Here is a 17,237-nt window from a genome sequence, read left to right as displayed (position 1 = left end):
AGGAGATGAGACGTGGGTGCGGTACGTGATTGCAGAAACAGGAGTTCAGTAAATGCAGTGGGGCCAAATGGGTCACCGGAGAAAAAACCCCAAAGTGTCGTCAAACACCTTCCAGCAGGTAACTTATGGCAGCTGTCTTCTAGGAGAGAAAAGGAATTTTGTTACTAGAGTTCTTGGAGAGAAATCCCACAGTTAACGCTCAAAGTTACTGTAACAGCCAGAGTCTTCAACTGTCAGAGACTGTGGACTGTGGTCATGTGTGTGTGTGTGTGTGTGTGTGTGTGTGTGTGTGTGTGTGTGTGTGTGTGTGTGTGTGTGTCTGTTCGACAAAGGTCTTGTTGGCTGAAAGCTCATTTTGTGACAGTTTTTTTGTTGTGCCTATCTGCGACTGAGCATCTCCGCTGGATTATTGGATTATTTTCTCTTCATGCACATGAAGATGCGGCTTGGCTAGAAACGCTTAGGCGATGACTAAGAGTCAAAAATCAGTGTCGTAAGGCGACTTTAGTCGCAGGCGGCAGAATGCTGTAATTGCAGAATTCCTGTGCTCGTCAAACGCTACGACAGATGTCTCAATATGGGTCGAAACTGAGTGGAAAAATAAATTATACTGTTCACTTTCACAGCATTGTAAAACTATAACATTTACTAAAAAATAAACCGAAGTTACTTTACGAATAGTACGCGTAGTTGATTTTCTTGTGTGATCTAAAACCGGTCTTGATTCCGTGTCTGTTTAGGATTCGTCGCATGTTGCTTGATATTGCTCCACAGAATTAAGGATACTGATACTGATACTGATACTGATAGACTGGATCTGGCTTTGCGTTTTCCAGAGGGAACTAACGTGATTTCGTGAGCCAGTCAGCCGTTTTGTCTGAACACAGATGGAGAGTCGAAATGATAAACTGTCTAAGTGCCAATTTTTTCACGAAACGTGTTTCAGTGCTGTTGTGTTCTCGGTACTCCACCTCATGACGCTCGAGTTAATCCAAGTGCCAAACGATGAAGCAAGTCTTCCAGACATGCGTTAGTAGACGGAGCACAGTATTTCTACCAAACGCCGGCCGGAGTGGCCGTGCGGTTCTTGGCGCTGCAGTCTGGAGCCGGGCAACCACTACGGTCGCAGGTTCGAATCCTGCCTCGGGCATGGATGTGTGTGATGTCCTTAGGTTAGTTAGGTTTAATTAGTTCTAAGTTCTAGGCGAGTGATGACCTCAGAAGTTTAGTCGCATAGTGATCAGAGCCTTTTAAACCATTTTGAACCATTTCTACCAAACTCTGCTTCCCTCTGAAGTTCCAAAATTTAAAAGAGAAGTGGTTACTCTTGACGGCAGTTCTACTAGATGAAAACCTAATGCTGTATTTCTGCACTTGTATTATTGAAATAAAACAGAATGCCTCAGTATTAATGTCACTTCGAACCAAAACTTTCCTCCTGCTATTTTGTCGAAAACTGAGATTTTTGAAGCTGCGTGCAGAATATACGTTGATTCTTGGAAAGGAGAAAACAGCAACAAGCCACTTTTTATTATGCTATTTATTTATACAAAGTAGCGCTGTTACCGGTTTTGAACCTGTAGGTTGTTGACGTGTATAATATATTTGTTGTTGTTGTTAGTTGTTAAAATACAGCCAACAAATAATGTAAACAGCAAACAGGTAATATACACGTGATCAGCTGTCTGAAGATGAACATGTAGGTGCTAAACCGTTAACGACGCTATTTGTGTAAACAAACATCAGCAATAGCAGTGGCTCGTTGGTGTTTTCTTACTGCAAGAACAAACCTTTAAAAACTTTTTGACTGGCGCTAAGAACCAGTCAGTTTCTTGGTATGGCACTTAGATCGTTCTTCATAAAGTCCTTATTTTCTAATTCCTCTCATTTTTTACTGTTATGCGGAGAACAACATAACTTCGTGCTTCAGAATATTTTCTCAATTTGTTTAGGTACATAGGCATGTCAAACACAGATACATTGTTTTTCCATTCCTATAAATGTCAGACCTGCACTTAGGACTTCCCCATTTCCACTTACGAGAATTTTAGCTGTACATATCAGTGTTTTCTGCACAGCTCTGTTCTGGACGGCATGGTGGAAGGACCCGTTGATATATCCGTCCGTTTGCAGATCAGCCAGAGCGTCTAAGAAGGAAAGCTTCCCATTCCTTCTCCACTACCTCAGTACACTTTGCGTAGGCATATACGTTGTTCATGTGATGAACGTATTGTAACAGATTTCTTTGCTATGAGGGAAATCAGAATGGCATCATCAACCTAACAAAAACAGGGCGGGCGAAGAGGAGCAATGTTCAAGTTCCGTTCTTCAGAAATGTCCATGAAATAAATGGCGACAGCCGGTGAAAAAGGTGAACCCGTCGTCTTTCCAACGCTAAACGGTGGCCAACGTGTGTCAGAAAAATCTGACAACTTCTGGTTGATCGACTGCCATAATAATAATCCGGGGTAAACAATTTTCATGACAAAAAAGACACTAGGCTCACATTTCTTTTCAGTAGTATCTCAGGAACAATCAAATTTCTTGCGATACAGTTTCAAACATTGTACATTTTCTGTGTAAAATAGTTGTACGCTATATCACTCAAGTAATAAAAGGAGCGCAGGTAAAAGTCGTTTTGCTTTGAGGCCTTAATGTGCAATGTCTGCTCTAAATGTCTTTGTTTTATGATTTGCAAAACAAGCAACGTACTAATTTCCGAATCTTGAAGCGTTAATAATTTATGTGTAACTCTGAAATAGTTGCAGTCCTCTTTACACAGTTAAGAGACAGAGTGCTTTGATTTCGTTATTTTGTGTGAGATTACAAAAGTATATAATTTATTTTGTGTTGCTTACGACGGAAAAAAGTGGTAACCTTCTATAAATATCGTCATTACTAGATGTATGTCATTTTATTTACATATGCTGTGCTACATGTCAAGAGAATGCGGAACATAAACTTGTGTGACATTTATTATCCACAACACCAATGAAACTTGTTATATGACGTTTACTTTGTATAAATTAATGTAACAGAGGAACGACAACGACTTCAATAGCTGCTGCCTGTTGGGTGGATAATGACGTCGTGGACCTGAAACAAAAAATAATTTTTATTAAATACGTAAAGACACTCATTTCGAAAAATAGGCACGTGATGATTTCAAAATCAGGTTTGAGAGTCAAAAATATTTCATAGGAGAATGTATTCTACTAAAGTGTCATGAATACAGGAAGCCGAAAGCAAGCCGCTTTTTGGTCTCCCACCCCAGCTCAAAAAAAATGTCGCCTGAATGATTGACCATCAGACAGGTGGTTACTGCCAAATACGAATTAAATTTGTCAGATGTTATTCGCCTTCCAGTTATGTTGGAAATGCTTTTCATCGCAGTGGGCTCACGTCAAGACATCCGCTTGAGCCATTTCTGGTAGTGCGTCTTTTAACTATTCGCGTGCTCTAAATGGGACGCAGTAGCAGAGAGTAAAGTTAACTGTCCAAATGGGTATGAATGGCGACTTACACGTGTAATAAACTACTCACTAATTGTGAATGCAGCTATTTTATTACGTGCTTCTTCACACTGAACGCTGTCGAAAAACGGAAAACGGTGATGTTTGGGGAACAGTGCCGTAAATATATGAGCATCGAATGAAGCGCCATTAACGAAGTGTCAAAGAGAATAATGTGTTTCAGGACAACCGTGCAAACCAATTACTGACAGGACGCGCTAGCTTACCTGGACTCGTGGGTTCTGCGACAGCATGTAGAGGACGGCCTCCGCGACGTCTTCCGACTCCAGGCAGGGAACCAAGTCGTACTGGTTCGCAGGAATTCCAGGGAAGTTCGTGAGGAACTCAGTTCGCACAGCTCCCGGAGAAACTTCCTGTAGTGAATGGGACAGACTAAACTTAGAACTCAGCATTTTACTTACAGAATGCACTGAATATTTTAGTGACACAACTTTAGGAATTGTACTGAGTCACAAAAATGTAATTTAACGCAGGAAATTTATTTAAGGAATGGGAAGACTAACGATTTACTGTTCTAGTGCTACGTGCATGTATGTAAATGTGGTAAATTGAAATAAAATAAAAGTAACGCGGATAAGCGGTGGACTATCTTGATTCATCAGAAAGAAAGGGCACGAGCTGAAGAGAATTTCCAACCCAATTAATCTTTGTGGTGTTTGAGGACGATATATGCTCCAACTACTTGAAGCAATTCCAAGAACTCGATGACCATTTCCTCGTGTCTTTCTTTGAGCATAAAGTCTTCGTCAAAGCTAACTCTCGTTACCCTACCAAAGTTTTGGAGTCTCTCAAGACTCTCATACACGCTATTCACGTATTTAATCAATTCTGCAATTTCATTACGTTTCATCTCTGTATTACGATAAACTGTGGACGACAATTGTCGTAAATTTGTTCACTGGAAGATGGCAATGGCTTCTTTTCAGAAGAATAATTCGATTACTACTTACCCAAAAGTAATTTACACTGTCACCTGTTCTTAAAAATGCATCGTCACCCGCTGTGCGAATTGCTGATACGGTATCCCGAACCAACCCTGTCACTGGATCCGAATGATGATCTCATTTACTTCTGGTATAATTACGTGATTTTAGAAATTTACAAGTTCTATAGCTTTCGCGTCTTTAACACCACTGTTTTAAGTTCCTGTCTGCTCTTTACTGAACCTGGGCTCTCACAAATTTTTACAGGGTCCATGCTTCAACCGGATAACATTAAATTATTGAACAAAGACACTAGTCGCAAACCATCTGAAGGAACGGACTTCAGCACGACAGCCGCCTTGTCGATATTATTTGTTGTAGTGATTACAAGCAACACTTAGAAAGATTCTGCTGTCGCGTTAGCTAGATTTGTACAATGTGGCGAACAGTTAGTTCGTCCAGAAATATCACGAGCAACCCCCACCACCAGTCTGGAAAGGAAGACTCACCCCAACGCGGATTTTGCTGTTTCTGGCGACCAGGTCCTTCCGCAGTCCCTCCAGCAGTGTCTTGACGGCGTGCTTGCTCGCACAGTACACCGCCGTGTTGTGGTAGGTGGGCGGTCTGTGTCCCACAAGGCTGCGAACACAGAACGCTGCGCGTAAGGGGTACGTCTTACAACATACGATGGAATTACATTCATCAAGTACGAAGTTCACAGAGTTAGGAAGCGGTAGCTATCAACTTTCACCGTATTCTTGAATCTGAAGGTTTCTCACTACAAAAAGGCTAAACAATTTATTTATTTAACCTGAACTGTAAATAGTAGTCAAATGATTTGAGTGTCTGAAGTGTCAAGGTGAGTAAGCAATACTGACTATGCACTGACAAAGTTAATGCTGGCAGTACTTCTACTACTATACTTGTACTACTACAAGTGCCCCCACTAGTAGTGATGGTAGTGGCAGACGTAAAAAGAATTTATATGCTTTCTGATATAGAGACCTCTGGGGATAGGAAAGTTAAAAGTACTGGTAAAAGTGAAAGATCTGCGTAATACTTAAGTTTACTTTAGGAGATGTGGAGTAGATTGAAACTGGCAGATTAAAACTATGTGCCGGACTGAGGCTCGAACTCGGGACCTTCGACTTTCGCTGGCAAGTGCTCTACCAAATGAGGTAGGCAAATACGACTCAGAACCTGTCTGAGGTACTGGCGGAAGTAAGCTGTCAGGAATAATCGTGAATCGTGAATCGTGATCGGGTACCCCAGTTGGTAGAGCACTTGCTCAAGACAAAGGCCCCGAGCTCCGGCCTTGGTCTGCCACACAGTTTTAAACTTCGAGGAAGTTTCATGTCAGCGCACACTTTGCTGCAGAGTGGAAATTCACTCAGGATGTCATTGTCTTCTGAAGCTGGAGATGTTATTCAGTTCCCTAATACAATGCGGGAGGTTATTCCAGAGTCGGGTTCCTGTTTCTAAGAAAGACGTCGAGAATGTGGCTGAACGATGAAAGGGACAGAAAGGCTTTTGCTCTGTTGGCAACTGGTGGTTCCGTCACAGTGTTCAGAGGCGTGCGTTAAAATCGAGGAAAAATATGAGGGGCCGTGATCGCTGATAAGACAGAAGGTATGTAAATCTCTGCGCTTGTCTGAATGCAAAAAAATCGTTCAAAAGGCTCTGAGCATTCTGAGGTCATCAGTCCCCTAGAACTTAGAACTACTTAAACCTAACTAACCTAAGGACATCACACACATCCATGCCCGAGGCAGGATTCGAACCTGCGACCGTAGCGGTCGCGCGGTTCCAGACTGTAGCGCCTAGAACCGCTCGGCCACTCCGGCCGGCTGTCTGAATGCAGCTACGGTAACTGTGCATAAGCTGGTGAAATGTGATCAGAGAGTCGAACATCACAGATATAACGAACACAGGTATTCATAACCAACTCTCAGCGCCGCAAGCTTTCCTGAGAAAGGCCTTGCAGGACAACATCACTGTAATCAGTAATTGGAAGTTTAAGTGTTTCTACAAATTTCTTTTTCAGGTCAAGAGGGAAGACTTTTTTATATTGTTGCAGGGCACATTACAGTTAAGTGCACAGTCCAGTTCAGTTTTTCATCTATTATTAGTCCTAGGCTCTTTTCTGAAGCAGAGAAATTGATATTTGCCCCATTTAGGACTAAAGATGATATGGATTCCCGATATTTCGCGCTAGTGAGCCTAGAATGACCAACTAGTATCGCTTGGGTTTTGGATGAGCTGAGCTTTAACCCTGTATCCTGCGCCCATTTTTATAAGGCACAGAAGTCGGTAATGAAATTGCCGAGAGCTGTCTTCAGATTTGTAGGCTTTGCACTGAGATACAGCCCACTGACTGGTTAATAGCAGGTTATAAAGAAACAACGGTTAAGAAAAGACATCCCTGCATGTTGAATTCTTGCTTCGGATGACAGAAAAAACCACAAAGATGCCCAGTATAGAACTGGATTTCTGTATTCCCTAGTGTGGGCCGGCAACAATCTAAAAGCGTAGTCGCAAGTGTAACAGAAATGCTCGAGGAAATTAAACGGATTCCTTGGAAGAAATACGAAGTGGTTCGCACGATATCCTTTTGGGTAAATTTTGAGAACCCACATTCGAGGAATAGAGTGCAACCATTATGCTGTTACCATCGTGTAACTGGCGTGAAGAGAATGACTTTAAGACAGTTCAGGTTACGAAACAGGCATTTTGCTACTTTCTTCTCTCTCTTCGAGAACGGGACTTGTTGATATCGGAACGAAGTACATCTGCATACATACTCCGCAGCCCACAATACACTGCGTGGTGAAGGGTGCCTTGCACCATTACTACTAATTTACTTTCCTGTTTCACTCACAAATGGAGCGACGACTGTCTATAGGCCTCCATATCAGCCCTCATTTCTCGTACCTTATCTTCGTCATCCTTACGCGAAATGTGTATTGGTGGTAGTAGAATCGTTCTGCAATCAGTTTCAAATGCCGGTTCTCTAAATTTTCTCAACTGTGTTCCTCGACAAGAACGTCGCCTTCCTGCCAGGGATCCCTCATTTGGGTTGCCGAAGCGTCTCCCAGATACTCCTGTGGTGTTCGAACCTACCGGTTACATATCTAGCAGACCGACTCTGAATCGCTGCGATAATTTCCTTTTACCCAACCTGGTGCAGATCCCAAACACTCGAGCAGTACTCACCAATGGGTCGCACTGGCGACCTACAAACGACCTCCTTTACATACGAACCACACTTTCCTAAACTTCTCCCAATAAACCTAAGACGGCCATTCGCCTTCCCTTTCACAATCCTCGCATGCTCGTACCATTTCATAGCGCTTTGGAACGTTACGACCAGATATTTAGAAATCGCGACAGTGTTAAGCACGAGACTACTAATGTTGTATCCGGACATTACTGGTTTGTCTTTGCTACTCATCTGCATTAACTTACGTTTTTCTAGGTTTATAGCTAGCTGCCATTAACCACGCCAACTAGAAATTTTGTCTGTCATCTTGCATCCCTCTATAGTCACTCAAACTCGACACCTTATCGCACACCCCAGTATCATCAGCAAAGAACCGCAGACTGGTGCTCACCCTGTCCACCAGATCATTTACGAGTATGGAATGTACTAGTGGTCCTATCACACTTCCCTGGGGCTCGATATACTAATCTCTGATGAACACCCGCTGTCCAGGGCAACATAATGAGTTCTATTGTCTATGAGGGCTTCGAGCCACACACATACTTGGAACCTCGTCCCGTATGCTGGTACCTGCGTTAACAGTTTGGAGGGGGGCACCGTGTCAAATGCTTTTCGGAAATCTAGGAATACAGTAACTGGCTGTTGCCCTTCATCGACAGCTCGCAGTGCACCATGTGAAAATAGCACCAGCTGAACTTCGCACTACCGATGCTTTCAATACCGTGCTGGCTCGTGGACGTAAGCTTTTCGGTCTCTCGGAAATTTATTATATTTGAACTCAAGATACGTTGTAGAATTCTGCAGGAAACCGACTTTAAGGATACTAGTCCGTAATTTTGCGGGTCTGTTCTTTTATTCTTCTTACATACAGAAGTCAACTGCGTTTTTTCGGGTCGCTTGGGACTTTGCGCTGGGCGAGAGATTTGCGATAAGGGGCCAGTGCTGCGGAGTACTCTTCGTAAAACCAATCTGAGACACCATCCGGACCTGACGACTTATTTGTTTTCAATTTAGTTGCTTCTCCACGCCAGGGATGTTTATCGCTATACTGTCCATACGCAACCGTGCGCGATGTTCAAAACGACGGTATGTTTCTAAGATTCTCCTCCGTGAATGATTTCTTGAATGCGAAAAAAAAACTTCGGCTTTCGGTTTGCTATGTTCTAATGCTACACCAGACTGGACAAAGAGTGACTGGATGAAAGTCTTAGACCCGCCAAGAGATTTTGCAAAGTACCAGAATGTTCTCGGCTTCTCGGCCAGACCTTTTTCTGAGGTATGACGGTGGTAGTACACTCCTTTGCGTACTGTACAGCGACAAGCAGAGTGTTTATAGATGTAGATCGGGATAGCGAAAGAGAAACCACATAGACTTCCTATCAGATAGCATCAAGGAAGCCTCCACGACCAACGCCAGGAAAGCGGAAACATTGTACTGCCAAGAACGCCAGGGAGCTACATTTGAAAACTCTGTACGCCACAAGTAAGAACACAGTCTCAAAAGTAGTTTAATGTTTACGATAATACTAATTCCATGTTGCTCAATGGACTTGCTATTTGACACCGATTCGGTGACTTGGGTATTCCAAGATAGCCTACCCAAGATATCCTACGGGGAAAAGACGAGCTACAGTTTAACGCGGAGTCCGAACCACTGGCTGTTACAAGCGGATCTTCACATCATTGAGAACTTAGGGCTATGTTAGAGGCAGACACGTATTCCGCGGTCTGACGGGTACGCGCCTTACCAACCAGACCACAAGGCCCAACAATATTTAAGACGAGTGAAGTGTTGTCATCTCGGAATATATCCTCGTGGAAGCTTGCGAAAAGGTGACTATTCCGCCGACGCAGCCTACCTGTTGATGTGGATGATGAAGCCGTCGTCGACGCCCCTCCTCAGCATGTCCTGCACGGCCTCCCTGGTGCAGATGCTCAGACCCAGCACGTTCACGTCCAGGATGCGCTTCCAGTGTTCTGTCTTACCAGCTGCAGGCACAAAGAGTAGCGGTTTTTACTAGCAACATGAGTCGAGTTACGTGTGACATATTGCATAACTAGACCACATTAAGCTCCTACGGACTCTAAAAGGCGAAGGAGATTCATACAGTGGGGGAAGAAGTAACATTTAGTAGACTGGAAGGCTTGTTACAACATTGATTTGTTTTCGCTGTAACATTGTGGTAATAATAGTTGCGTTTCCTCTTTTAGGAGCCAGCATTAATTCCGTTAACTGTCAAACAGACCCGTGACCAGAATAGGTTGCGATCGCCACGTGTCAAATGACAAAACGACACTTTGCAACTTGTAACCGCGTAAGTAACGAGCAGCCCTTAGTGGCTCGCCACCACATATCTTTGTGACTAATGCCCTTTTGGCATATTTATTATTTTATAAATGACATATAAGTACTGCCAGTTTTCACGATGATTCTGTTCTTATACTCTGTATCATACGTTTATAGTCATAATTCTGTGACCATGTTTTAGACCATTCTTTGATTTAAATTCTGAGGAAGACACTCCTAGCAGTGTTGAAACCCGGTTAATTTGTTAAAAATAGTGACCGAGGGCTGTTTTCTTTCAATTGTAACTATTCACTGTCTCTGAACGTGTAGCCACGTAAAAAAATAAAAAAATAAAAAAAAGTTGCGTAGGCTTCCGCAGCCGCAGTCCAGTTGTCATGTGGTATCCTTGTGAAATGAGTTCAATATATGGGGAAGTGAATAAAAAAGCTTCATGCTCTTTCTTCTTTTAAAGAGAGCTTAGCTTTCCTAATAAAGTGTAATGTTTTCTGTACAACGGCTCATGTATCGATCAGAATCATTACTTATTCCGATTGTAGTGTAAGAGGTTATGCCTGATTATAATACAGCAGATTTATAGAGAGACGCTCAGCTACTTACTCGTCAAATCGTAGTTGTTTCCCAAGCCGGCGTTATTAATCAAAATGTCGACGCCGGACAGGTTTTCCCTGATCCACTTGAATGCCGAGAGGATGCTGTCCTCGCTGCTGACGTCACCCTGAATAGCGTAAAGTTTACCGGGGGCGTCTTTCAGCTCTAGAGCCTGGAACGGAAATACAGATTCTGTCAACTTGGCCTCTAGTCCCAGTCCAGTGTCTTAGTAGAATCAACACAGTAACGGACTTACTTTTTTCAGACCCACATAATATCACGAGAAAGTGTGGCACTATCTGACTAAAAGAAGATTTTATGATTTACTTTAAATAGTTAGGCGAAACTTTCTTTTAAACATCGCAGGTAAATAAGAATTCAGCTCGGTCGTTCTTTAGCCACATTGCATTGTGAGATATGTTGTTGAAAATACTTGCTCATTCAGAAGAAAGTGCAGCATTCATTCAGTGAACAACAGAAGGAAAAACGATGTACATTTAGGTAACACTTTCTTAAGCGTTGTGCAGAATCGTGAGCACTAATCAGCTGGTTTCATTTTCATTAGGGTTCCAGCAGACCTGAAAAAAATTTGGTGATAAACCCCATGTATTCCAATCGAAGTTGAAAGGTTTCATTGTAGCACATTCTTTCTATTCTGTACAAGAGCTCTTTGCCTTAATTGAGAACTTTTCCCTATAATTTGTTAATTTTAGATTTGCCTATCTCAATCGGTGCCAACGGCCTTGCCGCATTGGTAACACCGGTCCCCGTGAGATCACCGATGTTAAGCGCTGTCGGGCTGGGATAGCACTTGGATGGGTGACCATCCAATCTACCGTGCGCTGTTGGCAAGCGTGATGCACTCAGCCATTGTGAGGCAAACAGAGGAGCTACTTGACTGAGAAGTAGCGGCTCCGGTCTCGTAAACTGACATACGGCCGAGAGAGTGGTGTGCTGACCACGTGCCCCTCCACATCCGCATCCAGTGACGCCTGTGGGCTGAGGGTGACACGGTGGCCGGTCAGTACTGTAGGGCCTTGATTACATGCTCGAGCGGAGTTCAGTTTTCTCTCTACCGGTAAACACAGATTCCTTATAGGGTCACTTGGTTGTCTGTCTAACTGTTGAAATCGCATTTTCTCAAGAAAGGTGAGGGTTATAACTTGATATTTATGGCACATACTGAGATCTACGGTCCCTTGGCGCTGTGCAACATTTCAGTTTCTAAGTCAATACGGTCAAAAGATACGGACATTTATGTCACATATTTTGATAGTTGCAAACTACCTCATTGTAACCTGTAGCGTACTTCGCGTTGACCTAGAATCATAAAATTTGTCGAGAACCAAAGTATCACAATACAATAAAAACCTTTAGCAAAGTTGTAGTACATACTGATGTTCTGCACATTTTAATGCAACGCCTGTGGAACAGGAACTGTAGATATGAGTAGACTGTAATGTTGAAGTTTTTGAAAAAATATTTAAATAAAAAATTAGTTAATTAATTCAAAATGTGATGAAGCGCGTGACTGGAAACCTAGAGTCGGCGGCATCAAACCTCTGTCGGACTACGCATCTTTCAGTCATCGTTCTGACCTAGCGTTCGCCTCGAAACGATGTGACAAGTCGCCTGAAACAACAAGTGGTTGGTATTCCACTTCAAACTGCAGGTGTCCTTTCCCCGGTTGGATAACTGTGATAGGTCAGGAATACGAAAGTCGCCGAAGTGGCGTCCTCTAGGACTTGCATCTGCCCGTTGAGCCACGCGAAATTATTATTATTATTATTATTATTATTATTATTATTATTATGTATGTACACAATTATGTTTGTACGGAACCCTCATAGCGGGGCCCTATTCGTCCTTCTCCGGTTTTTTCCCTTTTATGCACTGTGTTTCGTGTTTTATTAATTCTTTAAGTCTTTGTTCATATATTTTCTGAACATGACTCGTTTCACGACCAAGCTAGGTTTGGCTCACAAGGTCAAATGGATCCAGATAAAAAATTAGTTAATCAATTCATTAATTAAATAAATAGAAGGGAAGGTGTACCTGTTAGTGTCATTTCGACTGTGTGATGATTGAACAGACATTCTGGAATCAGTTACTGAGTTGTAAAGCGAAATACCTTCTTAGATGGGTACTCTGATCTAACCAAATCTAATCAATCGAATAAGGAAATGAAACTTGAAACTAGGAAATGCAACTTGAAGCTAACAGTAGAAAAGAAGTGAAACCGTCACTTAGGTAAGTTAACAAATCACGAAATTACCTGAAATGCTGTACTGCAGAAGGTTGAAACAGAACAAATTGTTAAATAACTGCAGATTTGAGAAACATGAAGATAAAATGATCAAGAGGAAACGATAAATCTTAATGATTGACAAACATTAACGGTAACACAAGGATTTACACAAAGTTACCCACATTATAACATAACACAGATTGTAAGTAATATGAATTTAAGCAATTGCTTCAGCTAGCAGTAGATTCGATCCACCAAAAAGGAATTGTTCTCTCATTATTAGGTAACATGATGGCCATTTGGTATCTTGGCAAAGAATCTTACGGAAGCAGACATTTTAACACGTTGAATGGCTATTAAAGTACTGTTTGTTATATGTGTACAACTATTGAAATACGCCCATTGAATGCATAGAACAGTTTTATTGTTATTACAATAGTATGAGTGATATATAATTGTATACATGTACATGGAAATGAATCTGTGACGCGCACATGCCGTACTTGCTGTTCACAAAGGTAATGCCAAACCCAATCTTCGATCTCAGGCTTGCATCCAGTAACTTACCGTTCTCTCTCATATTTATTTCTCTGGCGGGATTAACTGTATTTTAACCCACTGAGCTGCAGTGGTTCCTGCCTGAAACCGCCGTTTTATTAACTTTTTAGAAGTACCAGTACCTTTCTCATGAAATTACCGACGCAACTGCAAGACAGTGGCTTGTAGTGGAAGAATGAGCTACTTCTACAACTGTAGCGCATTGCAGCAGTCATTTATAGCGCCAAAGCAACTTAAAGTTTGGTTGTACTACTGCTTTTATGAGTATTATAAGTAAAAGCACTGGGACAGTATGTTGTTGTGATACAAATTTCACTAAATTTTAGCCCAATTTTTGCTAGTCATTTAGGACTATAATTTGTTTTAGGCTTTATGGGTCCATGGAAATTCCACAATATGTGATTTTGTCTAGAAAAACTACGAAATTGTTTTCATATATAGACAGGAAATGACACGCAACTGAAAACTGTATGTTGCAGTGGTTCCAAAGTGAAACCATCTCTTGTTTACCTTCCGCAAATTACACATTATATACGTCACTTATTATGATAATAAAGGTTACTTTTGTGAAAAATTTTGCATTTATATTTCATAGAGCAACCTTGAAACAACTGATTGTTTACTTTTATCGGTTTGTTCTTGTATTTGCTGCTTGGTATGGTAATAAACGCTAATTATGTGAAATATCTTAAAATTGTGTTTTTTTCACATTGTTGGAACTCAGAGGGTGAACAGTGATAAACAGGATAGGTTTGGTAATGAATAGTTGGGGTATACAGTGTATACAGAGAGAGAGCAGCACAGCGACCCTACGCGGAGCTGTCCGCCCCAGCGTCGGCAACCACGTCTCGCAGCTTTTGCAGAACATGGACGGCCATAGGAACTCGGATCTTCCTGTATTATGGGGTCATATTTAAAGAAACAATGTTAATAAACGATACAAACTGAATACTTTGTAAGGAGCGACTGGAGACAGCAGGAACTCTTATGCCAAAATACTCAGATCCCTGAACAACGCACAAATTTTGTCAGAGGGCTTAGGATGCACTCTGTAGTGGCTGACGCTATTCAGGATATCGTACATCACGTCCACTTCTGATACAACAACAATACTTGCAGTCAGCGTACAAAGTTAGGTTTACTACCACAGAGGTGGCAGCACGCCATGTGTTGGTATCACTCGCACAGTTTACTGTGAAAGTGACTCTCGCCAACCCCCACGAAGTCTATCCGTGTATTTTTGTTACACATTGTATACTGAACTGACAGTTTGTGCCTGAACCAAGAATCGACCATGGTGCTTGTGATGCGAGGCGATTTCTCGTGCAAGCAGGAAATCCAGGCTCTTGGTCACTTCGTTACTTTAGATATAAAGCAATGAATCTACTACAGGAAGTAGCCAGCCACTGTGTTGTATGACCTGTATCGAGCTCATAAAATCTTAGGAAAATCTGCTTGAACTCTAGGGACTTATCCCAAGAACAGTTTCTTGACGACGATGCTAAAAAGCAAGTGTAATTAAAGTCTCATACGACGTGTTGTTATAAAACGTGCGCCAATGGTCTAACATATGTAAGTTTCCTTTTTCTCAAGATGTTTACTAATTTGGAGCGACGTTTTCCCGTGACGACTCACCTTGACCCTGTCGACCCTCCTGGCCAGCCCGACGACGGTGAGTCCCCTCCTGAGCAGCGCCTGCGCGACGGCGGCTCCTATGCCGGAGCTGGCGCCCGTCACCAGGGCGACGCGGCCCGCGTACCTCTCCATGCCCATTGTCGCTTCTACTTGCTCGCGTGTTGCAGTGGCCTGTTCGGACTGCCGCGGAGCAGCGGAGCTCTGTTTATATAGCCTTGGCCCCTGCTGCCGCGCAGATGTGCCTCGTCACAGCAGATCCCCCTCCACTGTCGTATTCTGCGTGATACAGTGCGGCAACGCTGATAGGAAGTGCAGGTCTCTGAATCACTGAATCTGCCATATCGCCATATTCTTCTCTTACCTCCAAATCTGTCGGCCACTAATGTGCGCCAAGTGTCTTCGGTAAGACACCTAAGTACAAGGAGAAAAACATACAACTCTGATAATCCATTAAGTGGCACTGCAGCCGGACACGTGGTACTTGCATAATGATGACAGAACCAGTGGCTGTATTTGAATCTAGAGTCGTTTACTCTTTTTAAAACATCCTACCAGTTTCGCCACCACATGGTGTCATCTTCAGGCCCCGAATGTAACCTGCCGTCCATAACAGTTTTGATGTGCTGTGAACAGCATCCAGTTAATTTTGGCCCGCTGCATAGGATTTTGTTCATGGCACATAAAAACGGTTGTGGATAGCAGGTTACGTTCGGGGACTGAAAATGACACCATGTGGTGTCGGAACTGGTAGCATGTTTTAAAATGAATAAATTACGTTAGATTCAAATACAGCCGCTGGTTCTGTCATCATTAGTCAAGTAAAACATACAACTGTATACATCTATTTGCCTTCCCACCCACTCAGAAATTTAAAGTTATGTGCTCATATTTATGTGCTAATATTTTGCACGAAACTCCTAGAGGAAGCCATTTAAATTGCACTCCGACGTCACAACGAATTATATTATTATACAAGAACGATCTTTGTCCACTATTGGCCAGTTGATACATGCCTCATTTGTGTACTCCTCGTAGTTTTCAAGGTGCAAAACTTTAAATTTACCTATGAATGTCGCTACTGCCATTCATTGCGATGGCCTCCCACTGTGACAAATCCTCATTAATATCGTAAGTCGCGTGCAAGGAAACAAACAAATAAAAAAAAAGTTTTGTGTGTACATCACCTCCTCACAGATAGGTCGGAGGAGTGAGGGAGGAGCCGCCCGCGGTGGCCGTGCGGTTCTGGCGCTGCAGTCCGGAACCGCGGGACTGCTGCGGTCGCAGGTTCGAATCCTGCCTCCGGCATGGGTGTGTGTAATGTCCTTAGGTTAGTTAGGTTTAAGTAGTTCTAAGTTCTAGGGGACTTATGACCTAAGATGTTGAGTCCCATAGTGCTCAGAGCCATTTGAACCATTTTTTTGAGTGAGGGAGGAGATAATCATTCCGACTGGATTAAACTGTTGCATCAATCGAGAAGCAACTTCTGGTCTGGAGGAAAGGAATCTCCATTTGGTTGGCAGGCGTTGGTATACAAGTTAATTCCAGAGGCTTCGGTGATAAATAGTTTTCATGTCGTTGCTCTCCTACTTGTTCGTGGCTGAACAAATATGTCAGAATCTGCAAAAAGAAGGCAAGGGGACGTCTGACAGCTAGAAGCGGACCCGGAACCGTCTCCAGATAGATAACGGAATCGCCAGCTGCTGATAACCACCGCTGCTCGTGCCGCATCACCATGACACTGCAGCTCAGAGACTCAGAGGTTAGGCAGTTCCTGTACTGTGTTCCAGTACAGTCTTTTACTTACCTTTACATATCCCTACCTCATATACTTTGTCGCGGTGCTTCCACGTTTACCGTCAGTAAAAGTCTCGCAGCCGAGTAGCATTTCCTTGTTTATCAACATAAGCCTTTAACAAAACTTGCTTATGTCATGTACTCATGAAATATTCGTAAGATTCCAAAAATAAATTGTCAGTTCTACATAAATTTTACTTTATGACGTGCATAGCCCAAGGTTCTGAGCATAAATAATAACAATGCTACCAAACTGAATGTCGTTAGATGGAATCTCGAAATAATTTAAAACAGGTTTCCACAAATTCATTGCAATGACCTTCCAGCTTTCTCCCCATTGAATGTCGCACCACGTGCAATAAATTTATGCAAATTAGCTCAGAGATTGAGGAAATGCTTACCACACTCTTAAAATACGGATAAAGAAAAA

General features: G+C 42.6%; 1 protein-coding gene across 1 annotated transcript; it reads right to left on the bottom strand.

Moving 5' to 3' along the window:
- Positions 1-2,898: 2,898 nt before the first annotated feature.
- On the bottom strand, positions 2,899-15,184 carry LOC124595815 (dehydrogenase/reductase SDR family member 11-like). Its single transcript, XM_047134708.1, has 6 exons — positions 15,014-15,184; positions 10,582-10,744; positions 9,536-9,665; positions 4,966-5,095; positions 3,740-3,886; positions 2,899-3,096 (listed from the first exon to the last, which is right to left on the bottom strand). Exons 1-6 carry the CDS (start codon positions 15,149-15,151, stop codon positions 3,055-3,057), a joined length of 750 nt encoding a protein of 249 aa, XP_046990664.1. The 5' UTR covers positions 15,152-15,184; the 3' UTR covers positions 2,899-3,054.
- Between the last annotated feature and the right edge of the window lie 2,053 nt (positions 15,185-17,237).

Source organism: Schistocerca americana, chromosome 2, assembly GCF_021461395.2.
Source record: "Schistocerca americana isolate TAMUIC-IGC-003095 chromosome 2, iqSchAmer2.1, whole genome shotgun sequence".
Taxonomy (NCBI): Eukaryota; Metazoa; Arthropoda; class Insecta; order Orthoptera; family Acrididae; genus Schistocerca; species Schistocerca americana.
The sequence above is the reverse complement of the archived record's forward strand: the minus strand, read 5'-3'. Positions and strand labels throughout refer to the sequence as shown.

Bases quoted from the DNA above. Each gene is read 5' to 3' on its own strand.
- LOC124595815 (XM_047134708.1), bottom strand. From the start codon at position 15,151: ATGGGCATGGAGAGGTACGCGGGCCGCGTCGCCCTGGTGACGGGCGCC. The intron at 10,745-15,013 runs GTGAGTCGTCAC...TTTCCGTTCCAG, and splicing joins GGAGGGTCGACAGGGTCAAG to GCTCTAGAGCTGAAAGACGC. The intron at 3,097-3,739 runs GTAAGCTAGCGC...TTTTTGTTTCAG, and splicing joins CGCAGAACCCACGAGTCCAG to GTCCACGACGTCATTATCCA.